The sequence below is a fragment of the Boleophthalmus pectinirostris genome, unplaced genomic scaffold (assembly GCF_026225935.1).
Source record: "Boleophthalmus pectinirostris isolate CB_2022bp ecotype Guang Dong unplaced genomic scaffold, ASM2622593v1 HiC_scaffold_2, whole genome shotgun sequence".
Taxonomy (NCBI): Eukaryota; Metazoa; Chordata; class Actinopteri; order Gobiiformes; family Gobiidae; genus Boleophthalmus; species Boleophthalmus pectinirostris.
In genome coordinates, this window is record NW_026571152.1 from 25,650,546 (window position 1) to 25,675,791 (window position 25,246).

General features: G+C 38.3%; 2 protein-coding genes and 1 pseudogene across 2 annotated transcripts in view; 1 reads left to right on the plus strand and 2 right to left on the minus strand.

Annotated features, from left to right (window-relative positions):
* Nucleotides 1-14,571, minus strand: mapk8ip1a (mitogen-activated protein kinase 8 interacting protein 1a). Its single transcript, XM_055156003.1, has 13 exons — nucleotides 14,116-14,571; nucleotides 13,387-13,465; nucleotides 12,358-12,684; nucleotides 8,968-9,043; nucleotides 7,613-8,182; nucleotides 5,806-6,345; nucleotides 4,794-5,027; nucleotides 3,710-3,785; nucleotides 2,973-3,139; nucleotides 2,781-2,884; nucleotides 2,442-2,552; nucleotides 2,101-2,270; nucleotides 1-1,656 (listed from the first exon to the last, which is right to left on the minus strand). Exons 1-13 carry the CDS (start codon nucleotides 14,157-14,159, stop codon nucleotides 1,584-1,586), a joined length of 2,571 nt encoding a protein of 856 aa, XP_055011978.1. The 5' UTR covers nucleotides 14,160-14,571; the 3' UTR covers nucleotides 1-1,583.
* Nucleotides 13,145-25,246, plus strand: part of LOC110169488 (uncharacterized) — a 20,940-nt pseudogene continuing 8,838 nt past the window's right edge.
* The window catches only part of cry2 (cryptochrome circadian regulator 2), a 13,500-nt gene continuing 3,442 nt past the window's right edge, over nucleotides 15,189-25,246 (minus strand). Inside the window, exons 4-13 of the mRNA XM_020935336.2 lie at nucleotides 24,110-24,294; nucleotides 23,921-24,009; nucleotides 23,666-23,806; nucleotides 23,411-23,536; nucleotides 22,068-22,253; nucleotides 21,839-21,990; nucleotides 21,533-21,735; nucleotides 19,863-19,943; nucleotides 19,156-19,634; nucleotides 15,189-18,526 (exon numbers count right to left, since the gene is read on the minus strand). Coding sequence (XP_020790995.1) covers nucleotides 19,159-19,634; nucleotides 19,863-19,943; nucleotides 21,533-21,735; nucleotides 21,839-21,990; nucleotides 22,068-22,253; nucleotides 23,411-23,536; nucleotides 23,666-23,806; nucleotides 23,921-24,009; nucleotides 24,110-24,294 — 1,639 coding nt within the window. The 3' untranslated portion in view covers nucleotides 15,189-18,526; nucleotides 19,156-19,158. The remainder of the gene's footprint in view (nucleotides 18,527-19,155; nucleotides 19,635-19,862; nucleotides 19,944-21,532; nucleotides 21,736-21,838; nucleotides 21,991-22,067; nucleotides 22,254-23,410; nucleotides 23,537-23,665; nucleotides 23,807-23,920; nucleotides 24,010-24,109; nucleotides 24,295-25,246) is intronic.

Consider the following 25,246-nt stretch of genomic DNA (forward strand, 5'->3'; position numbering starts at 1 on the left):
TCTCCATTTGACAACATTAATATCATGCAGTGTTACACCCATCTTTTGGTCAAACTGACGGCATACAATAATAACTCTATACAAACATACATACACTTTCTATACAGGAAATATACTGTGTGATGATGGTTTATTTACAATTTACCATAATGGCAGAGTCACATGTGAACAGACAAAAAGGACATTTTCTGGTGGATCTGGTGCCACAGTTTCAAACCAAACCATCAGTAGCACATTGTGTCATATCTATATAACTCTCAAAAACACTGCACGTGGTCTTAGGCTGGAGACATTTGAAAACAGAACACAAAAAGACACTAAAAAAGTCATATCAGTAACAGAAAAGTAAAGATAGGCACTATTTTCAGAAAATACTACAAGTCCAGGCTTAATCTCCATTGCTGTATTGTCAGACATTGTTTTTATGTGACTGTACCAAAATCATGCTGTTCTTTATAAAATGGAAATTAGTTCTTATATATGTTTTGCTTTTCCAATTAAAAGGTTAATTATTAGTCAGTCCTCTTTTTCTTTAGGGCACAATGAAAGTAAGAGGGGCTGGCTCACCAGGTCCACGCTGACATGCAACTCCTTTTTTCTGTGCTTTTCACAAGTTGAAAAACGCAATTAACTTACTGTATATACAGAATGAGGACATTTTATTTTGATAGTTATTACACAAATCTTATTCTATTTTAGAGAGTTTTTCATCAAATCTACTACTAGAATTTTGGTTTATATTAAAGCTGACAATGCAGAAAAAGCCTGAGCTGAGGATGCCACTGTCTGAGACATCACTGCAGTGGTCCAGTCCACCAGGATCCTTGGTTAAAGACAGAAATTGCACGCCGTCATTTAGGCCTTATTCACAATTAAAGGAAAAGAGCTTTGCATACCTTGGTAGATGAAAAAAATAAGCAGCAAAAGTAAAATTAGGCACCTTCAGACATTTCAACAGTAGATTGTCATGTATAGATAATGTTTATAATTTACATAGTTATGCTTATTTTAGATGAACCCTCATTTGTGCAAGAAAAAAACCCTACTAGGTACACTGGTCCTCACCAAATGTAAGACAAAGCCATTTTGTTATTTTGGAGAATTTTGCTCGTTCTGTATTTTGTCCACTGTATTTTGACAATAACACACAATATGATAAGCAAGGTAACCATTAAACTGTTTTATGCTCGCCCATTATTGAATATGTATCTGTGCCAACTGTCATTTTTCGGAATTGTTGCTTTGTTATAACACAAATTATGCAAAACAATCATCTACTTTATAACTAGTGATGGTTCAACCTCCAATGGGATTATGTTATCATAAAGCAATGCACATTCTTATGATTAACATGTTAAATTCATTTTTAAATGAATTTTTGTTAAATGTGAGGATACCCCTGGTCATACCATTAATATCCAGAGTTATAAGTAGTGACAGAACAAAGCCAGGGACAATGTGTTTCATCCCAATGTCAAAAAATAAAATAAAATAAATCCACCATGCAGAGTTAGAGAAAGTAGTGTTCAGTTTAGAGGTGTAAGACCAAGCTTACATGCGCGTAGTGAGAAGGCAGTGTGGTCTTACTCAATGAAGATGTCTTCAGTAGGACATGAGTAGCCAATATTCTGCTTATAGTATTGTTTGAATGCTCTCCTGGAAGGACAAAAAGTGGACAGGTGAGACAGAGTACATTTTCAAATTTGCATTTGAAGTTGGTTGATAGTTTAAACACTTAAACAAGGATTATTTATTTATTGTTTATTTGAATAGGGACAGATACAACAAATAATGATTAACAATTAAGTAAACTGATACAAGTATCACAGTGTTTATAGCCTTGGCTACTTCGCAACAAAACATCAGTCTCTAGAAGGCCTTTTAAACTGTTTAGATTTCACTAAAAAGCAATGGGATTATTTGTAGAAAAAACAATAAACACAGTGAATTTGTTAAGAGAATCAAATAGTATAAAAAAAAATCACAAACTGACTGACTCAAGCACTTGCATTTCACTCTTCAGTTTCAGTCTATGTTAAAGCTTGAGTTACATCATCAGTTTGACACACAGTGTATGTTATATAGTAATCAGTGTCTTACCCTACACATTCAGCCAGAGGATGCAGCGTTGTATCTGACATCAACACATGACAGGCAAAGCGATGTTGGTCGGGGTGTTTGGTGATGAAACCAAAATATCTGTTATGTTTTGGATGGCATCCACAAAAGGAAATATTTTTCAGCTGGAAGAAATTAAAGCACTGGTCCCCCTGAAACAAAAAGGGTAATTCATATTTTTTTATTATGTGGTGTTCCAATGTGTTTTGTATTGAAAATGGCTAGTAATTTGATCACACACATTATTATGCACCCTAAGATTGTTTTATTCTAACTGACAAGACTGGTCAGTTATAAGAGTGAAGACTGGAATAAAGCCATACCCTGTGAGCAGACTGGCACTGGTCCTGCACGATAATCTTCACCCCTTTTACACTGACCTCCAGCACACAAGCAGAGGGGGGCTGTCCTGCCTGCCGCCTGTTACACGCCACCTGCAAGATACCAGACCACTGGGAATTAAATGGACAACAAACAAGTAGGTAATCTTACACTATTGTGTCTAACTAGATATTTTGAAACTTCTGTTCTGACTACCAGATGGATTAATTCTGCAAGTTATTTAATTTACTATGCATTCTTATTATTTGCCTATTGTTTATACCTATCTTTACAAATAAATACCTCAAGTTGCAAGATTGTTGTATACTATAAATACCAACCTTATGCATAGCAGCACAAAGCACATCATTGCCTTTGAAGATTGGCACCTGGACAGATCCAAGGAAGCGCACCATAAACTGCTCCAACCAGCCTTCTTTTGGGGCTGAAAGAGAATAATAGAGAGATATAATAATATAATAATATGAATAACACTGTATTTTTTAAAAGATACGTATCAAGCGCAAGAATACCATTGTTAATATCTTTGGACACTTTGACCACATAGAAAGCAGGGAAGATTCCAGTGGCTCCAGTCCTCATATTGTAACCCTGACACCACAGGTCTTCAGACTGTTTCAGGATCAGCACTGGGTCATCTGTTTCTAAGTACAGCTCATCAGCATGGCGAGGAACAAACCTACAAATACATACGGAGATTAACTTTCCTTTGCTGTATGTAAATAGTGCTCTATTAAAGGGCTTATATTATACTATTTCTGATGCATGTTATAATGCTGTTACCTCATAAAAAAACATTCTTGGAGTTGTGTTTTGTTTCATTCACAGATATTTAACACACAAACCCTGCATATTTAGGCTGTCCTATTCTCTCAATCAAAAAACATTCTTTTCCACCTTGTGATCTCATGTTGTAATACAGGCAGTGCTTCATTGTGTTTTAATACACTACATACTTTCACCAGAATCATTTGGATAATTTTAGCCCTGGAATTGTCAGTCTCTACTGAACAAAAGGTAAAAGCTTTAACATGAAAACTACTGCTTCATGACATCACCAGGTGGAACAAAGTATTTTGAGCTTTAAAAATGTAAATAGCCTAGTAAACCAGGATTACTCAAACATGTGTGAATGAAACAAAACACAACTCCAGGTATGTTTTTGTTGAGGTAATAATGGCTTAAAGCTCGCAAGAGTCAATTTTGCATAATATGGGCCTTTTAATATGTTTGGTGAGTAAAATGTTACCTGTAGACAGCTCTGTGGCTCTGTTGTCGCTCCACTCCATTCAAAACACAGGAAAACATTCCAAAAGAGCTGGCACCTGATCAAATGTTAAACACAGAAAAATCAATAAAAATATCTTGTGCAGGACCTAAGCCAACATGTTCAGCACTTCACAGATAATAAAAGTCTTTTCATTAAACCATAAGATAAAAACAAAAATGTACAACAAATGTACACAAAATGTATATTAGCTATTCGTATGTAAATAAAGAATAATACGTCTGGTCTTAATAATATGTTTTTATTTTATTTTTACACAAATTACTGAAAGTTTTGTGTTTTGTTTTTTTTTGGTTTTTTTTTTGCACTATTCTCTTTTAATGTTAATTTAATGATAATTTTTATGTTTTGATTTGTATTGTGATTTGAATGTCTTCTGTAAAACACTTTGTGTATGACTTGTGTTAGACAAATAAACATTGCCAACAACTTGCGCTTCAGGGATCTCATTTATAAAGATATATGCAAAAAACATCAGTGACTTTCCATGTTGCATTGGTGATATATAAAAAGACAACTATGGATAGGAATGTGCAATCCAATCTAAAAAAAAAAATAAACTAAAAATTTTGCACCATGGGACTTCTGATTGTGTTTTGGCTGAATCATAGATTATATACATAAATGGACATCGCTACCCCGCTGCCACTTTCCAAATAGAAAGTGAGCATGTGTACGCTTCCAGCTCCATCGACTCCAGCTCACTTTGTATTGGAAAAAAAAACACTGCCCCTCTCTCTCAGTAACTACTGCTCTGCTGCTGTCAGGCTCCTCATTTTTAGTCTTAAAATGTTTCTATCAACCCGATTTACATGATCCTGTTGTTTTATTTTCCAATATGGAACTCGGCTCCAAATTTGCCCCTGTGACTGCTAGTCTCGGTGAGCTTCATTTAAGTGGAGCCGGGTGACGTAACACTCCCTTAGTTCATTTTTTAATACAGTCTATGATCCGTATATACACTTTCAGTAAGAATTCCTCATAAAGTTTTATAAATTAGACCCCATTATAAAATATAAAAAAATAATTACTTTTAAAAAATCACCTGTTTCACTGTAATCGTTGTCACCTCCAAAAAGGTTGAGGAACTTTTTGCTGCGCGGTGCTGTGGCCTTGCCCTCTTTAGACTGATCCTCCTCCGAAGTTGTTGTTGTTGATCTGAATTTAGGATGTTTGTAAAAAGTAGCCACTACTTCCCTCCTTCTCTTCACCTCTTCTTCTCTCCTCCGCTGCAAATCCTCCTCCTCTTTTCTTTTCCTCTCCTCTTCTTTCCTCCTCTCTAAAAGTAGTCAAATGAGAACAATAAAAATAATGTCTGGCTAAAATACTTTATCATTTATAAGGAACACAGTTGCATCATCTTTTTTGCATGTAATTGTATCCATCCTTTACATACTGAATATATCACGAATCAGATTGTTCTTTATTATATATTATATTTCCAATATGCAGAAATTATTATTATACTGTGCAAAGTTCTTGCATAAAGGCTTTCCATATAAAGTGAAAGTGATATCTGATATATAACATAGTCTCACGAGGCCAGTGGTGAATAAATCATGTCGACACTTGTGATCACTGAACAAAAGATAAGATGAAACTCAAGACTTGTACTATTAAGCTATCTGCAGGCTTATTCCTCTTCCTCTATTTGTACAAAAAGTACTACAAAGTAGATCCTCCTGAACAAAGTTTCATCTTTATATGTTTAATTTACACATTTGCACACATTGCATAAGGTACATAAAAGGTGCACCAAGTAACATTTCTGATGGATGGTCCACCATCTGCTTTGGCTCCATGAAGACATTGCTTCACCTGAAATGTTCAACAGTAATGCACTGAACTTATTATCATTTATTCAATTAAAGGTGTTTTCATTTCCCCAAAATACCTTGTACCCATCATTGTACAAAATCCAATGAAGCAAAGCTTCATGTCACTGTTAGAGGGGTTACCTCTTCACACATATGACCTGTAACTCCACCTGGAGACATCTCCAGCAAATAGTTACACAGTGCATCTTACTTAAAAGACTGCAGCAGACATGCACATACCTTGCTTCTTGGTCTCCTCATCCTTCTTCCTCCTCTCCACCTCATACTCGGGATCCTCTTCCTCATTGGCTGACTGGTAGACTGTCTCTGTGTCACTGTCATCTTTGTGCTCACTGTAACTGTGCAAACAGTCCTTGAGGCTGACCAGCTCTAACTGAGCGTGCTCATCCACCACCAGAGTGTACTTCACAGAGTCATAGTTCAGCCCTGCGGTGGTCTCACTCTTTGGGACAGTCCAGACCACACCATGGTCCTCTGTAACAGTAGTGCTGTTTTGTTCTGTGGGTCCTGGTTCTAGTTCTGGTTTGTGTTCTGTCTTTTCTTCAGGACAGTTCTGTGTTATGTTCTTAGACGGGGTGGGCTCTCCCTCGCCGTCCTCCTCACTGATGTCTGGGTTGGGGTTGTAGGACAGGGAGGGGTGCAGTGGTCCAGGTGGAGGGCCCTCTGTGTCCGAGCTCAGGGACATTCTGTTGGAGCCTCCCTCACTGCTGGAGCGTGACAGGGCAGGAGGCTGTTCTTGTTTCCTGTCATGGTTTTGGCCTAGTCACAAATACAATACATGGTCAAATTTCACATTTACAATTTTACAGATCACAACAGATCAGAAGTATAGAATATATTTCAAAATGTTTGAATGTTATTTGTATGATGTTCAGGGTAGATTAAAGTATTATTAGATACTGCAGCTGACATCATCCACATTTCCTGGGGGTGTGTAGCTAACTGGGGGCACTGCTCTGTCTAAAGTTCTGTTGCTGAGTTTTTTCACAACACAATCTGAAGGAAAACAGACATAGTTGGAACTACAACAGGTGAGCTGATTTGTTTGCTGTTAGTCAAATCAAACACCTAAACAAGATTATGAACACTCGTATTGATCAAAGGCTCCTGAAAATGTGTTGTTTAAATTAATCTTGTATTTTTTCTCTATCTTAAAATCTGCAAAACATTTTTGACTGTGTTTGCTATGTGTGCATTGTGTCGCCATAGTAACTGTTGAACATACATGCAGAACACCCCCAGCATGGTGTTACTGCAAAGTATCAATACAAACAAATAGATTATAGTTCACTGTTTTAGCGTCTCTAGACTGAAATATAACTACCACAAGCAATAACTATTTGAACAGAAGCTTAACGAAACAGTTAAGAGGTTTTAGAGTTATGTAATAATAGATAAGAAAGGGATTGCACAAAAGAAAATATGCAGCCAGCAACTCAAAGATGACATAATACAAACACTTTCCTTCATGTTAATATGGCAACTTCCTAAAATAATGAAGTAAAGAACTATTTATGATTTGAGAAGTCTGTAAGATAATTTAAAGGTCCTATACTATACAAAATTCACTCTTGTGAGCTTTTAGCCATGTTAGAATGTTATTACCTCCTCAAAAACATAGTTGTGTTTTGTTTGATTCACATGTTTGAGTAATCCTGTTTGCTGCCCAGCTCAAAATGCCCAACTTGGGATGTTATGAAGATGTCGTTTTCAAATTAAAAGCTACATTTTATTTTTTGTTCAGCTGGGATTGATAATTCCAGGGCTAAAATTATCCAAATGATTCTATGGAAGGTGTATGGAGTTTAAAAACACAGTGGAGCACTTCCTGTATTACAACATGACATCACAAGGTGGAACAAAGTGTTTTGAGAGAAGAAATCAGCCTAAATATGCAAGATTTGTTAAATATGTGTAAAACATAGATCAGAAAACAGTTTTATATGGGCCCTTTGACTACAAATTTCATACATTAAAACAAAATTTTCAATTTTTTTTTCAAATCCTCAGTGTAATTTCACTTTACCTTTCTCTTTGCTCTTGTCATTCTTTCTAGGTGCAACGGGTGTGCGAGGGACCACCATGGCAGGCAGGTAAGGTTGATGGTTGTTTAGCATGTTATTTGCTTTGCTTCCAGATCCTTTAGGGGGAGCTTTAGGGGCCGCTTTTGTTTTGGCCTCTGCTCTGCCTCTTAGTCCTATCGTCTCCCTTATTCTGGAGTGTCCATTCTTGTCTTTATCTCTGCACTTCTCCTCACAGAGCCGTGCCCCTCTCCTCTCATCTTTGCCTGATCCATCCTTCACTTTTGGGTCGGTCTGGTTCCTGTCTCTCAGTCCACCCCGTCCTGCACTTTTACCCCCTGCTCCTGCTCCTCCTGCCCCCCTGCGTTGGCTCCTGGGGGATTGGTTGCTTGCACTGGTGGACCCCTGTCTCTCTCTGACCCGTGCACGTGCGTCAGTTGTAGCAGCAGTGGTAGGTTGTCCGTTAGCTCTGCTGTTGGCCCCATTGGTTACAGGAGGTTTGGGGGCCGGGCGACGCGTGCTGGGTCGGACCTTGGCCTCAGCTTTGGGCTGGGCACCCGGGGGTGTTTGATCCCCTTCACATGCAGAGACAAAGAAAGCACATGGATTGTTACATACTGTTTTGAGCAATGAGATAAAGACTTTGGATAATCTTTGTTCCATTGGGCAATTTATAATCAAAACAGTAGACTAACTTAAAGCCAGAAATACACTGTACTGCAATATTGGCTTCACTGGCTTCAAATCCATAAAGATAAAAAGGCCAGTGTTTTTGGTTATTTAAGATCTAAACATACTACATTGTCACAAAAGAAAATAAACAATGCTTTTAGATAGATAGATAGATAGATAGATAGATCAAATATTATTAATAACTTTTTTCTATTTTATTTTATTTTATTTTATTTTTTTATTTAGCTACATTGCCCAAGTAATTTCCCTTGTGGATCAATAAAGTTTGTCAAAGACTAAGTCTAAAAACCTTATTAAACCAGAAGGAAATTTCAATGCTTTTGTTATTTTTTTTAGACACTTCTTCACATATTTTTTTATTTTTTATAATGATAGCGTGTCTGGACACTTAACAAGCTTCAGTGTCTTGGTGAAGGTACAAGCTTGCAAGTATAGTTAAAAATAAAGTGCTACAGCACATGTGTTCGGACTCTGGACTTTGCTATCTGGACTTTGCTCTCGGTTTGCTATAAACACTGAAGCCCCAGCTTTATTAAAATAGTGTCTGTTTCTAGAAATGTAAAGATAAGGAGCAGGGATGCTGTGATAGAGGGAGTGCAGAGTGGCATGAAATGCTGCTAATGTTATTGATTAGTTATGTGATACAGCAGATCAAGGCCGTCCTCACCTGTGATATGTGGCGAGGACGAGTGAGAGTCTTTCCAACTGTCCTTTTTGCCAAGGGAATTGTTGTTTATGGTGTCCTGAAAGAGAGTAGACACATGATGTACATCTGTTATGGAAAACACCTGGGCAAACACTTCTTGGGCCTGTCTCACACTTAATCCCAGTTCAGACATTTTTAGGCTGTATACAAAGAACATGTGACGTCAGTGCCAGGAAGGGAACAAGCAGGAAGTGTGTGGAGATTCTGTCCCGATGTCAGAGCGCTGACTCACACTCATATCCCATCATGCATCTGCTGCTCGACTAGCTGTTACTATGGTTACGTGGACACTGTGTAAATGTGGGAGTCCTGACAGGATTTAGGCATTTTGTATTTATTTTGAATCACTCATGACATGATATGTATTTCCAACACCACATCATCAAGCACTTAACATTTTATTAACCTGACCCCTGTCAGTCCACTTGTCTCAAATTGCTATGTAGGTTTTTTTATGCGTGGGAATAATTTAGCCTGGCTACTCAATATTACATGCTTTTCCCATAGTATAAAGACATTAGATACTGGCTCACCAGGCTAGGAGTAAATGAGATACTAAGCAATTTAAATTCTTAAAGGTCCTATATTATACAAAATGATTCTTGTGAGTTTTAAGCCATAATATAATTCTGTTATCCCCTCAAAATCATATCATGTTTTGTTTCATTCATACACATTTGAGTAACCTTTTATTATTAGTCTGTCTGCATCTCCAAAACTCAAAATACTCTGTCTCACCTTGTGATGCCATGTTGTGGTAGTTTTCAAGTTACCAGCTACTTTTACCTTTAGTTTATTAAAGATTACAGTTCAAGGGCTGAAATTATCCAAATGATTCTAATGAATGTGTATGGAGTTTAAAAAAACAGCATTACAAAGTGAAACATACTTTTTCTGTCTGAGAGAAGAAGTCAGCCTTAATATGCAGGATTTTTGTGTTAAACGTGTGTGTGTGTGTGTGTGTGTGTGTGTGCGTGTGCATATGTGTGTGTGTGTGTGTGTGTGTGTGTGAAACAAAATAGCATAATATAAAGTAAACAAGTTATCTAGTGGTACTTGACCTACTAACTAGTGCTTAAGACATATACATTGTACATGAAAAAACATAATTAAAACAGGAGAGCAGATCAGGATAGGGGAGAAATCAATGCACTTAAAAGGATCAGAAAACCGAGCCAGGTCATCCACTGCAGGATGGAGACAGTGAAGTACAGAGAGCACTGGACACACTGTTCAACAGACAATAATAGATACAGTAATGCTTTAGGTGGTTGCTTGTCTTTTTCCCTTGTGAGCTGTAAAACATTATTTAAGAGAACATGTTTGGGGAAAATAATAATTACAGTTCAGACACTTCAAATTTCACATCAAAATAAGGGAATGGACAGTTAATAATTTAAAAACTTCAGTTTGAGCCATTAGGAACTGTATATAAGATTTAGATTTTAATATTAGATTATATGAATATATATATATATATATATATATATATACACATACACACACACATATATATATATATATATATATGAACTTGACAGGTCTGTGTCTCCAGATATGAGGTAAATTCAAATATAACTTTTAGTGACAAGAGATAAGATTCTCAATTACAAAAGCATTGGCTATTATGTCATTATTTGGTGTTTTGGTTCTCAAGTCAATTATCCAACCAGAAAACAAAATGAGCCTCACACGAGTCTCATTTGGGCTGCCAGTTTCAATGCTGAAATCCAGTTGAGCCTTGGTTAAAAGGACTCTTCTCACAATCTAAACCCCAGCACGCGCAGCCAATGATTAATCTGTGGTAGTGCAGCCTCTGCAGCTCAGTGAGTGAATTCTGGAGGCTCTGAGCTTTCACATGAGTCATAGCCTGTCCATCTGAAATCCATACTGAAAAAAGCGCGTCTATGTCCTCTATCTGCAGGTTGAAGTATTGGCGACCAAGTTTCAATTGTGACTGTAATACCTTTTCGCAAAAATAAGATCTCAGTCTACATACAGTTCCTTTAAAAAACAAACCAATTGTAACTAACAAAGTAAATTATGAATATGTTATATGTTTAAGTCAGGTGTGTTTAGAGCAGTAGCAGGCGGTAAAAATACAGTGGAGGTGTGCTGTGAGATTATTGTTATAGACAAACTCAGCACAGCTCATAGCTCAAAGAGGCTTGACACTGAAGACTGTGTCCACATCAGCATTTTACCTTCTGATTATATTTCATAGGCTCATTGACGCACAGACAATCTGCCCTGACCTTAATCAGAAATGAAATATACTGTGCACATGTCTATTAATAATATCTGTAAAGCCTGAAACATATAACGTATCATAGCCTTCTCTAAATACATGTAGCAGATAAAGTGAAACACATGAGGAACTGAACATTTCAAGGAGTGTTACGCGTTGTTGAAACTAGTCTCACACAATTTCCATCATTTATGAATTTTAAGTATTTTGTTAGCTTGTTATCTTGAAATAGGCATTGCATTATATGTTATTTGTTTGAAATAGTGTACTCTACATGCAGACTGTAAGGAACATACTAAATAACTGAAATCAAAATAATACAGAACTGTAATGCTCTGACTAAATGCCGTGCTATAAGGTAGTAGGTCAGGTTCAATCTATCTGAATACTTCTGCTGTCTTTGGGCATGGGCTCCTTTGGGAAAGACTGATCTAATACAGATAGATTAACTGGTTGCAAAGCTTGTTCATTGTATTATTTGGTGGAGATCTACATAACACATCACTCACTTGATATAAAATAATAACCCTGAGCTGAGCCTTTTTTTGAGTTGACGTTACATTAAAGCCGGGAGGAGGTGAGATGACTGTGCGCTGATGTGAGCTGACACGGTAAACAGGATGCTGCTCATTTAAAGGGATAGACCAGGCCACTACTTCTGTCTCTGCTGCTGCCTCTAACAGTATTCAGTACTGGCCCTGGACCATCGCGACTTCCCTGATACAGTACAACAACATAACATCCTACCCTTGGGACTATGTTAAAGACAAATGAAGCATCACACCGTACAGTATAGCTTTGTTTTGGAAAGGAGAGAAGGCATCAACATCCAGTGTCCTTGAGCATCACTAGAGCTCGTACAAAACATGTTGGTGGCGCGACAGGGTGGATTTATGAATAGCAATACTACAGGACATCAAAAGCAGGCCGATGCAGCTATTTTCCACTAAGTGCCCAGGCGAGATCACACCCCATGGACAGCACATAAGCAAATGGAGTTACTGAATGTGTTGACATTATCCCAAAGCCCCTGGCTCACATACACTGACCCATTTTCTCTACTATGAAAAAAATAACAGTGGTCCCCTCCCCGGCGCTCTTACCTGGGAGCCGGCTTGTGGCTGCTGTGGGAACAGAGCCAAAGTGGTGGGCCTCTTTGGTCTGTATTTGTCCATGACCGAAGAACAGGTTGGTGGCCCTGTGCCCCCCTGCTCCCAGTTCAATGTTAGGGGCTGCTCCTCTTCCCGGACAAGGCCTCCTCCTCCCCCACCCACCTCTGCTACCTTATGCTCTGCTCCCTCTTCCTCCTCAGTCTCCTCAGCATCGATCAGCTCCAGGCTGCTGCTGCAGACACACCCCCTCCACTCCCTAGCTGAGAGCTGATTGGCTGGTTGAGCTGTCACGTCATCATCAGCATCTTCGTCATGTGCCTGGTAGGAGCATAGCACAGAGATGGGAGAGAGAAGGGGAGGGGTGGGAGGAAGCGGAGTGACATGGAAGATGGCAGGGAGGAGGAAGTGAGAGCAGCCAATCAGAACGCATGGGTGACATCATCAGCTGTCCTGCCTGTGGCATTTTGAGTAAATAAGGCTAATAAACACAGATGGTGTATGGCCCACAAAAATAATAGCATGCTTTGTCTGCTATGAAAGAGACAGACAGGGGAACTAGTACAGTTAATCAAATTAATGATAAATATTATCAAGTAATCACTGATCACAATTAACACTGTGTCTTTAATTTACAGTTTGTATGGTAAGTCCTTTATTACAAGACTCCTTTATTTGTGGTTACTGAGGTTGACTAATGTGCATCCTTAAAGTGAGAGAAAGAGAAAGAGAAAGAAAAAAAGAGAAAGAGAAAGTAGTTCTTAACTGTAGTCATAGTACAGTAGACCCTGTAATTGTTCTGTGTATAGGATTTGACTTTGAATGAAGGCTTCATGCAGTTTATTACTATTGGTAAGCCTACTCTTATTCAAAATACTTTCCTTTTTTTCTCATGTCCTGGTCTTAAACCCAACTCTGCCAGCTGAGCTAGGCCTATTTGTTATTTAGCTGGCAAACTAGTCCAGACTGATAGCCAAGATGAAACGTTAATTAAGTCGCGTGCAAAAATACACAATAACTTACCAGGTCGTGGTCTTTAATTTCCGTCAGCTCAGACAAGTCTTCATCTTCAAACTCATTCAGACTGAAGTCATCCGTGAGCCTGAAAAGTAGTAGAACATTTCATTAAAAATCTTAACAATGGGGTGTAAAATTTTATATTGACGACCACGCTCTGGTAGCAATGACTGGTCCTTTTGCTGACCTCTAGTGGCAAAAGTGAGAGTTGCAATAGCACACTAAACCACAGTGGAGGCCTTTATCGCATTTGGGGTCCCGGTGACACCGGCTCCATGAACTCGTGAAGATGAAAAGCCACAAGATTACTTTGCAGCAGTGACTAACAATGATCAGGGAAACCATTTTCTGTTTTGTAGATTTTGTTTAGAATTCAGATTATTTATTTATTAGTTGAGCCTGGTCCTCCATCTGAGATTTTGACGTGCGTGTGTGTGTGTGTGTGTGTGTGTGTGTGTGTGTGTGTGTGTGTGTGTGTGTGTGTGTGTGTGTGTGTGTGTGTGTGTGTGTGTGTGTGTGTGTGTGTGTGTGTGTGAAAGTGGACCAATAAGGCACACATTGAATACAGTAATCACAGAATAAAACGAGTAAAATTAATAAAGTTGATCTATTTAATCTTGTTAAAAACTAATTTAAACAGATTATTAAGAAAAAGAATAATAATGCATTCTATATCTGGGCACTCAAGGACACTGTACAAACAAAAATTAAGACACATGATTAAAAATTGACTACCATTTCTCTACTTGATCCTCCAGATCATCTCCATCAGGCTCCATCTGAAGTACAGCAGTCTAGCCCTAGACCAGCTGCTGGTTTGGATCAAAAAGACTTATCTCTGTAACATTTCAGGATTTCAAATTCTTTTGTGTGATTGATGAGCTGCTGTCTCATCCATAGAAGACATTTACAAAAGGACATCTTAAATAAACTCCTCAAAGAGAAAAAGTCCAACATCATCATGTTTTTTAAAGTTATTTCCCCAACTTGATCTCACTGCAGTGAAGTCTTGAATCAGACTTGTAGAACTTTTCTTCAGTCCAACTTGTGTCCACCTGGTCTTTTGAAAATCCATGGTCTAATTAGTATTTAAAAAGTAATCCAGGAGATGTAGCTTTAGCCGTGTTGAGTCCCTGCTATGTGAAAGGTATACTGTATAAACTAAGGACATCTCTGTGCCTGTGCAGAGTAATGCAGACCGTCTCAAATGCCCTCTCAATTTTCCGGATTGGACTGGGACAGCTGCTTCTCTGATCGATCAACAACCAATAAGAGCCACTTCCTCTGCTTTGCTCACAGCCCTGCTCTCTGGTTGGGCCTCTATACCTTATGACTTGTATATAAACTGTGTACTATATAAGTCCAGTGCCAATGCTACTTTGGACACATGTAACACACCATAGCATTGTAATATGGTGAGATGTTTGCCTTCTGAGATGATTCTGAGAAGATGATTCTGCCCTACACTGGATTCAATGCAACAAAGTTAAAACTGCATTCAGTTGTGTCTTTTAAATGCAAATTCATATTATGCCCTAGTCGTCTGGGTTTGATTTAAAGCAGTTCCTGTTTCAGCATGTTTCTTTTCGAACAGGGAAGTGTCAAATATCAGCCAAGCAGCAGATCATGCTGCTCAGACTCGTATCTTTTTTCATCTACTGGGAAATGCAAAACACTTAATTTAGAAATATACTTACAGATTACAACAGTATTAGTTCTTTTAACTGTAATCTGCAAATAATTATTATCCTTCTAATGAAAACTAAGTATTTGCCTGAAATGTGAATAAAATTTCTACGAAGAGACACTGTTCTCAAAAGTCCTTTAGGCATTTTATTTAAAATAAACTCTTTGTACAATACAAAACAAATAAATAGCCACATATCCATTTTAGCGTCATAACTTCATACTGCCATCACCTGGAATGTACGTCAACTGTTACTGTGTAGGGGGAGGATGTAGCATGCGTTTAGAGATATTAAAGTCCCAGAAAATTATTCCATTAACTTCTTAAATCTATTACCTTTTTTCTTTTTTTTCTTACATTTATAAGCAAACTGTTTTTAACACCAAGGATTTTATCATTGTTTTGAGACTGTCCAAGCCAAATTACTTAAAGAAATTTGAGTCAATAACAGTGAATGTTTTTAAATGTATGTCCGGGAGAAGCAAACAGAGCATGAGAGTCTTTAAATGTTGCAAAAGTCTAAATTAAAGTTTACATGGAATTACTTTTTCTTGAAAAAAAGTAATTGGTTAGTCTACGAATCAAGGTCATTAGAGCAGATGAAGTTCCATGAGTTCTTGCCAAGACCATTGTACGATAAAGTATAATCAACCAGGCAGTCAAGCAGAGGTTTCACAAAGTCAGCCTGCAAGAGATTGCACACTAAACATTAAAACATTAAAAAAAAAATTACCTTCCTGAAAATGCAATAAAAAGCACTGATTGTCACAGCTCTACATGAATGTAAAACGCACAAAAGTTTTACATTTTGAATTTTCCATTCCAGTAAGCTGTTTGTTAGAGCCCACTCAGTTTATTTTATCTCAACATGTAACTTACACAAAATAACTATCATTTTCATAGAGGTATATTTTTTGCCTGGGATCCATAAAACACATCCAATACTTTATGAAGATCATTCTGGAGTTGCCAAGAAAGTACACGGTTATTTGGGGGTGAGCAAAAATTGAGTTGATTTTGCAGCACCTGAAATAGACTGACTGTTGGCAAGAGATTTTTACAGTAAAATTTAGCACTGGATAATGAACACAATACATGGAAAAATCTATTGCCCATTAGTGAACATTTTGGCCACAAAGAGATTCAGGGGTGAGCTTTTGTGAAACCGCACTACCAACCACTCTTTTCTCTTATTATACAGATTTTTACATATCTACTCAGCAAAATATAGTACACAACAATATCCATTCTTTGACATCATTCCAAAAAAGCAGCATTTTCTTGCCAGAGAAAAATATGGCAACTTCCAGAATCCTTCAACATTTCATCTATAGTATGCAAATTACTTATATAATAAATTTATATCATGTATATTTAATTAAACAAAAGCTCTCGCCTCTGCCCAGTATTTACAGTCGTGGTCAAAAGTTTATATACAGTACACGTTCAGAACCTAAATCCCCTACTAACTTCAAGTTACACGCTTCATCCTTGAATAAACGGCCATTCTGGAATGCATAGGGTAATCGCATTTTGGAAATAAAAAGAAAAGGCATAACTTCCTGTTAATCATTTATTTATTTAATAGTTCTTTTAACAACACAACTTCTTAGTGGTTCATAAATTTACATACACCCACATGCCTTGCCCAATAAACAATACATTGGTTGAAGGCAGCTTGTGCTATCAACCATGCAATGGTCCCATTTAGTCCAGTGTTCAGTCATACTGCATAATTAACAGGTTTTATATATTTGAGGGGTATATAAACAGCTTAAATTCACACACTCTGCATTGACTTGATATGGGGAAGTCAAAACAACACACTCAGGACATTAAGGACCGAATAGTTGCCTTGCACAGGGCAGGCTCGTCCCTAGGAACCATCTCCAGGCGGCTTGATGTCCCTAGAGTATCTGTTCAGACAATTGTCCAAACATTTAAGCACCGTGGAAGTACAGCTGTAATGCCACGGTCTGGAAGGAAGCGGAAACTAACACCCAGAGATGAAATGCTTTTGGTCAGAAAAGTGAAAATGAACCCAAAGACAACCAAGAAAGCCATCTGCAATGAATTGGCTGCCTCTGGAACAGATGTATCAGTATCCACGGTCAAGAGAGTTCTCCATCGACATGGGCTGAGAGGGTGTCGGGGCAGAAGGAAGCCATTACTAGGCACAGAAAAGCACGACTGAAGTTTGCCAAACAGCACCTGAACAAGGATAAGGCCTTCTGGAAGAATGTGCTGTGGTCAGACGAGACGAAAATTGAACTGTTTGGTCATAATGACCAACAGTACGTTTTCCGGCGAAAGGGTGAAGCCTTCCACCCCAACAATACAGTTCCAACTGTGAAGCATGGTGGAGGAAGTCTCATGTTGTGGGGTTGCTTTGCAGCGTCGGGAACTGGAGAACTCCAGAAGATCAATGGAATCATGAGGAAAGAGGATTACATAGAAATATTGCAAAGAAACCTCAAAAAGTCTGTCAAATGTCTGAAGCTTGGTCGAAATTGGATGTTTCAACAGGACAACGACCCGAAACACACAGCCAAAATAGTATCAAAATGGTTCCAGACAAACAAGGTGAACATGTTGGAGTGGCCTTCACAGAGTCCGGACCTCAATCCCATTGAGAATGTGTGGAGTGAACTGAAGAAACAGATCCGTAAGAGGAGACCAACAAACGTAGCACAACTGTATGAAATCTGCCAGTAGGAATGGCCCAAGATCTCCAGGGATTACTGTGAGAAGCTGATTGAAGGATATCCAAAGTGACTTGCTGAAGTTATCAAGGTCAATGGAAATGCAACGAAGTACTAAGCCCTGAACGAGTAGGTGTATGTAAACTTATGAACCACTTAAAAAGTTGTGCTGTTAAAAGAACTATTAAATAAATAAATGATTAACAGGAAATTTTTCCTTTTCTTTTTATTTCCAAAATGCGATTACCCTATGCATTCCAAAATGGCCGCTTATTCAAGGATGAAGCGTGTAACGTGAAGTTAGTAGGGGATTTAGTTTCTGAACGTGTACTGTATGTAAACTTTTGACCACGACTGTACATAGATTCCTGCTACAATTTCATAGAAGTCTGATGCACAAATCAGGAAATATTATGGAGGTGGAGATCAAAAATGTGGGATACCAGTGAACTAAAAAAATATATAAATAGGAGATTGTGTTAATCACTGTTTGAAATAAACAAATAATAATTTCTGTGGTGCATCACAGATTCTATGAACAATACATTCAATGAGACAAAGGGGCAAGTTCAGAAACCGCTGCTGTCCACATCAGTCCACAAGGGCCGTAGTGCATTTCATTGGGACTCCTCATTCAGCTGCAACATAAAGAGTTTTCCTGGTACTTGTTCCTGTTTTTACTGCCTTCTGTGGTGGATGGCTTGGGTACCATGGTTTTCCTTTTGGAGCTGAATGACAAGTTTCATCTGGGAGTTTCCTGAAAGAAGAAATATATATCAAATCAATATAGACACATTCTGAAGACATCTTTTGAACTTTATTTAGATTTTGCACCTCAACAACCATTCTTGAATCTGATCTTCTTATTCTCTGCTTAACCAGATTACAGAAAAAAACATGCTGAAGACTTGAAAATGACTTGCCAGTGAGCACTAGTGATGCACAGGTGGTTAAGCTCCAACAATAACAAAACTAATATCAAGACTAGAAAGTCATTTGAGAAGTTATCAAAACTGAAACAATTACATAGGCCAAAGTTGGATCTTTCCTGAATAGTTTTTAAATGGTCTCTATGATATGGTGTACCTCTTATGATTATAGGGTAACTTTCAGAAGATACATATACACTACAATGAGCCTCACCCCATGCATGCTTTGGACCTTTCAAAATATAGTTTATACAAAATAGTTATTGAATCTAGGCTAGATGATGTTTGTATTTGTATATGTTTATTAATGGCGCAAAAGATTACTTGATGTTCAAAGTGCTTTGGTTCTAGTTGACTCACAGCACCAAATGCAGAAAAAGTGTTTCGAGTTCTGATGTTGAGTTAGACCGGTGCTTCACTTGTGCACTAAACATTTTACAGAAGTTTTGGTGAATACCTGTTACTGCAAATGTCCTGTTGACTCTCCTCCAAGCATTTCCTCTTCCATCTTTTCATCATCCTGCTCGATTTCCTCCTCCATCTTGTCCTCTGTCGTTGTACTGTCCCGGGACTCGTCGTCTGTCCTCCTGTCCCCCTCTTTTGTTGCTGTAGCGCAGTTTTGTCGCACCCTCTGTCTCTGGCTACGTCGCGTCTTACGGGCCATGCCTTTCCTTCTGGGGCCCAGTGAGGTAGAACGACCAGGGCTGGGGGCTACATTGGGACTTGGTGAGGCAGGAGATGAGGGTTTGGGCTGTGCGGTCATTGGGTCAGGGGAGGTGGAGGATATGGCGGTAGGGGGCTCGTTCTTGGGGCACGTGGTTTCATCTAGAGCTGTGTACGGGACACTGACTGAGAATGAGAAGGGGTCCATGGTGGATGAGTCTGGAGCAGTGGAGCACCCTGCTGCCTCAACGTCAGAAAGCTTGGGTGGAGAGTCTAAAAAATACGTAAATGCAAGTTATGACATATAAGACATGAATATATTGTTTGGTTTCTTCTCTGTCCAGCTCAGCAAACCATGCTGATGTACAGTGACAATAAAATGTCTAGATGTTTGTCTAGATCTGGTCAAATGACAAATGAAAGCACAGAAGGCTTATGGCTCACTAACGAAAGTTGTTGGCATCATCTTTTGGCTAAAGATATTTGAGACCGTTTTCTCACCAGGGCCACTGCTCGTTTGAGACTCATCCGTCATTGGTGGCTCTGCTTCTTCTTGGATAGTTGGCACCGATGCAAGTAAGCCTTAAATATAGTCAGAGAATCAGGCATTTGGACATTTCAAGCAAAGTCCTATAAGCAGTTTACAACTGCACCCAGTTAATCACCAACAAAGGCATTGTATACAGTCGTGTACACATTTTCCTATGGGTTTTTATGATGATATTCTGCAAGTGGCCACAAATGTTAACTCTTTCCCCCATAAAGACGACATTTGACAACCCCCCCGTACCCTTAATGACGACTTTTGACACCTCCGCTGTATCAATAAAAAGTTCGTGATTTGACGACCTTTAGAAATGGCTCGGTTTTTCACATTTAAACAGAGACTGCGATAGGTGGGGGCCACTACAACCAACACTAGACTGACCAATGATTCAAGGATATGTTTTCGCCGATTTTTTCCGAAGTTAATCGAAGTAGTGATGATTGTAGCTTCCGGAAAAACACAACACGAAACACGTGCAATAGAAAAATCGCGGCGCTGCGGCGCACAGTTTTAGAAATAATGAGGAGCGGACGTATTTTATGTATAAGTTTAGAGAAAGTGATTTTTATTTATTTCAAAGTGATGATGAAGTTGATTATAAAGTGGAAAACAGCGACAGCGACGGACTTTCAGAGAGTGAATCTTACGAAGATGAGAATGCTGCTGATGCGTCTGTGTGGAGTCCTGCGATATCCGAACAAACTATCCGGGCTTTATACTCGATTATGAACCAAAATTGCCATGAAATCTGGATGTTGCCCAGGCTAGTCCTTTAAAATATTTCAGTCTTTTTTTCCAAGATGCGATATATAACAGAATCGCTACAGAAAAAACGCTTATGCGGAGCTCTGCGCACGAGAAAACAGCCAAGATGACAAATACTGGACACCCACTGACGGGGAAGAGTTTTATTATTATATTATTATATTATAATAAGCTGAATTAGTTGAATAAGTTAAATGGAAAAAATTAATTAGGTGCACACAGGTGTACAACAGGTAAAAACAGGTCCACACTTGGCTATACTGCATCTGGTGATATGAAATCTGTTTAAATACTTTGACAAAGTATATTTTTATTTTTTTTATGAATATAGTACTCAGAACATGTATATCAAATGCTGAATGTAGTTTTTTGTTTTCGATTTTGTAACTGACCAGGTAAACTCTCATTTTCAATGAGCTGTTATACACCTATAAATGAGTTGAATCACATTTAAACATCCATAAATGAATAGTTCAGAGTCTAAGGTTTCCAGAGATACCAAATATGTCTGTGTTACAATTAAGTTCATGAGTGTAAAATTAATTTATAATCACTCGTGGAAGTCTGTTTTCTTTTATGTAATTATGCTCTATGGGTAGCCCTAGTAACGTATGTATGGGTTGTTCCTAGTAGGCGTCCAGGGGGGAAAGAGTTAAGCAAAGAGCCAGTCATTCATGTTTTCATTCAGCTTTCATAGAAATTATCTGAAATGTATTAAATTATACTTTATCCAGTGTTACTTTGTTGGAGTGCTTTAGTACAAATAACTGCATGTATTTCTATCTTAGTATTGACTAGTATTTTCACTCCTTTCTGAATCAAAACCTCAAAGTCTTAATGGATTGATTTGCAAACTTACTGAGTCCTCTGTAGTGGGACAGCTGCTGATAAACTTGCTTCATTCGTTCAATGTTGAGCCTACTTCCCTCTGCATGGTTTATCATTGGTTTGGGATAGTCCACTCCCACTACACAGTTGGCCGCCTTCTGGACCGATTCTGGGGCATTCCATGGCTCATAGATGTAGCGATTTGGGTAGTCCTTCAAAATTGGGATGTACCGCCTATGGAAAAAAATTGGATTACAAGATGAACCCAAGAATTTTAAGCCTGTCTTTTTATTTGAGTAAAATTTTGTTTCAAATGTGATACACAATTGCTATATACCTGATATAGTCTCCAGTTGGGTCGGTTCTCCTCCCAAAACCAACTGGACAATAGCAGTGGAAAAACTGTTGGAAGAAGGCACTGCAGGACAGCCACATCCAGCTGCCAGCGTTGACACTCCAGTCAGCATCCAACAGGAGCTCCTCAAACACCTACAAAGAGACTCCATAACTAAAGCCATATCATAACATATACATTTCTGTATTCCAGAGTGTTCCCAGTGCAGTACCTTCATGCCACTTTCCCAGCTGATCCACAGGTCTCCTCTGGTCAGAAAGCAGGCCACAGCGTGACGGGCCAGGTGATGAATCCACCCCTCCTGTCTCAGCTGGGTCATAATGGCATCAATCCAAGGGAAACCAGTGCGACCCTCAGCCCACTTAGCCAGAGCTTCTGGGTTCTGGTCCCATGGAATCTGAAATGTATTTTAAACAACAATTGCTATAACCAACTGTAAGAGTAACTAGGGGTAGGCCATATCTCGATATTTTAAATATATCGAGATATTTTTTAAACTCGATATGGATTCTGACATATGGTATATATCGATATAATGCTTATATTCAATTCTGATTTCGCCGCTTCGCTTGTTTGCCTTCTCTGTGCACACCCCTGCCTCCCTGACTTTGCTTGCTTGTGTCTCATTCTCTCTTCACTACCGCCGTGAATAACGAAAGTTGGTGCCAGTGAAAACCTTCTAGCACCACGAACCTTTTCCACCATTTACAGACAAGACCATCAGCAGCACATCCTCATATTCCACTGAGTCGTGTACTTTAGTCCGAAAGAAGCTGAACCGTACAAGCGGCACAAGGAGTGCACTGTTTATGCAAATTAGCCACGTACTTTTAAGTTTTGTTTCTGTTAACCATAAACACATGTGCGCAAAACTGCATTAAACACATTATAATCTCAAAAGGGCTGATGTGGCTCTAGAGTCGTTTTGCTTTAAATGTTGAACAGTTTAGTAATGTTAAGTTTATTTATGCAGAAGATTTTAATCAATAATCTGCTGCAGAGTGTAACTTGTACAACAGTGTTTGGAATCGTTGGGTTTGATCTACGCAGTGGATTGTGGGGAAACCTCATAGCTGCTTACGCTGGTGAGGAATATGGATCTGTTAAAATAAGGAACCTCCCAAGCTTCCTCTGCTAAAGCAGCTCATAGTTATTGTACAGTTAACAGAGCTAATGCAAAGATGAGCTTGAGTTGAGTTGTTTTATTTATGAATGAAAAGAAGGAAATATGTATTATTTCTTTTATTTTACAGTTAAATTATTATTTACGTAATCAAAGATTTTTCGTAATCTTAAATGTGGCAGAAGCACTTTGTTCCTACATGAACTGTGTACCTCTTGCACTTCAGTAAAAAAAAGACCTTGTGGAATTTGGCATATTTTTTTTTACAGGAGTTTTTGGGGGGTTATTTTTCCTGTACAGATATCGAGATATATATTGTATATCGAGATAAAGTAAAATATATTGAGATATAATTTTTGCTCCATATTGCCCAGCCCTAAGAGTATCTACAGTAAAATGTAAAGAAAATGTATAATTAAAGGTTGGGGAACCTGAACACAGATGGGGTTCCCCTCCATGCGGTCAAAGTTGGGATTGTTGGTGGCAGCAGTGTAAAAGAACTCTCTCCATAAGAGCTGCCCGAAGAGGGAGAGAGGGGGACTACAGCGCTTCCGCAGCTTATGGGAACAAGACAAAGGCAAAGGAAGTTTTATTTATTTAATGAAATCAAGGAGTCAAGATATTAAATAAATATACATAAAACAAGATATATATTTTTTAAAGTAAAAGAAACTTAAAGTTGTTACCTTCATATAAAGCTCTCTTAAGTTGTAGTACAGGACGCGACAGGACAGACAGCCAAAGCGGAGGTAGGGGCTGAGGCCAGTGGGGCTGGCATACAGAGAACATGTGCTCACCCGAGGGTGCTCAATACTGGCCACCCATACCTGAAAACAGAGGAAACCCGTTTTCACTGTGGGTCCATAATCCTTCTATGTGTGTAATAGTCAAAAAGCTGTACTTGAGGTAATGAGTGGAAATAGTCTTAGACAACTAACTACCTTCTTGTCCAGGTGTTTGTTGAGTCTTTCCAGCGCCTCAGACTCCCCTCCTCTCCACACAGCTGTAGGCAGCCCTTCTGTTCGAAAACCTGACATATAAGGACAAGAGTTACAAGCAATCCAAGTGGAATTTTGTGATTGATGACATTCAGTATAAATCACTTAAAGAAGTACTAAATATTGTGATACCTAGTTCTTCTAGAGAAGGTATATTGTAGAGCTGGTCGTGGTTGTCAGAGATTTTCGTGTGACACTTGTCCATCTGCTGTGGGGTGATGGGTGGCAACGGTCTCCGGGGCAACTCCAGTCTGCTTACAATCGTCTGAAAACGCTTAAAGGTCAAAGGAGGATTGTTGTTGTTCATCTCAATGATCCTGTAAAGAACAAAAGAGATACAGAGATAGTGAAAGTCTCATGCCTATATTGTCCATATTTGAACTAGAAACAAAGCAATACAATCAGGTCAGGGAGAACAAGTTACTGTACATTACAAGAAACACATTGAATCAAGCATTGAGGTTAAGTGAAATGATCAGATAAAATTTAGAGATTTAATATGTGTATACAGTTAGAATTACTTTTTGTTTTTCCACACTCAATTAGTGCAATTTTCCAATGGGAATTTTCAAAAATGAAAAAATGTCAAAGCTTAGAAAACATATAACATATATAGTCACTCAACTATATACAACCTATTTTAACAGTTAGACAAGTTTTTAGTAATATAACCCCGACCTCACTTTAATTAATATAATGTGCCCTCTTCCACCAAAGAGGAAGTGTAAAACAATACAAAACATGACAGTTTTGCAGCATGTTAAAACTTTGTTAGGTCTCTCAGCTAGATTGTGAAAGCACCTGCCTTTGCTTAAATTCAGATTGCTATGCTTCTGTAATCCCTCCTTGGCTTTCCTTAAACTGTTTATAACTAGAGTTTTTACTTTAAAAATTGATATATTATTATTCATTTATAAATTTTTATTGTTAGATCTGACTGTTTCATTGTTTCTTTATGTATACTTTTGGTATGCTATTTTATTATTTTATTTTGTATCGTTCTATGCTGAGTGTACAGCACTTTGTAAACCTTTATAAAAGTGCTCTATAAATAAAGATTTATTATTCTTATTAAATTCCCTGTTCCCTGTGTATATTTATGTTTGTTGTGCAGTCTATTCACAGTCACTGTTACAATTCCAACACACTGCTTAAATTAAAACTTGCACAGTGACACAACAGATGAAGGGCAAAAGTAAAAACACTGGATTCATAAATAATAGCAGTTTGCAATGTTTGTCCAATAGAAAAAAACCCTGTATTTATAGT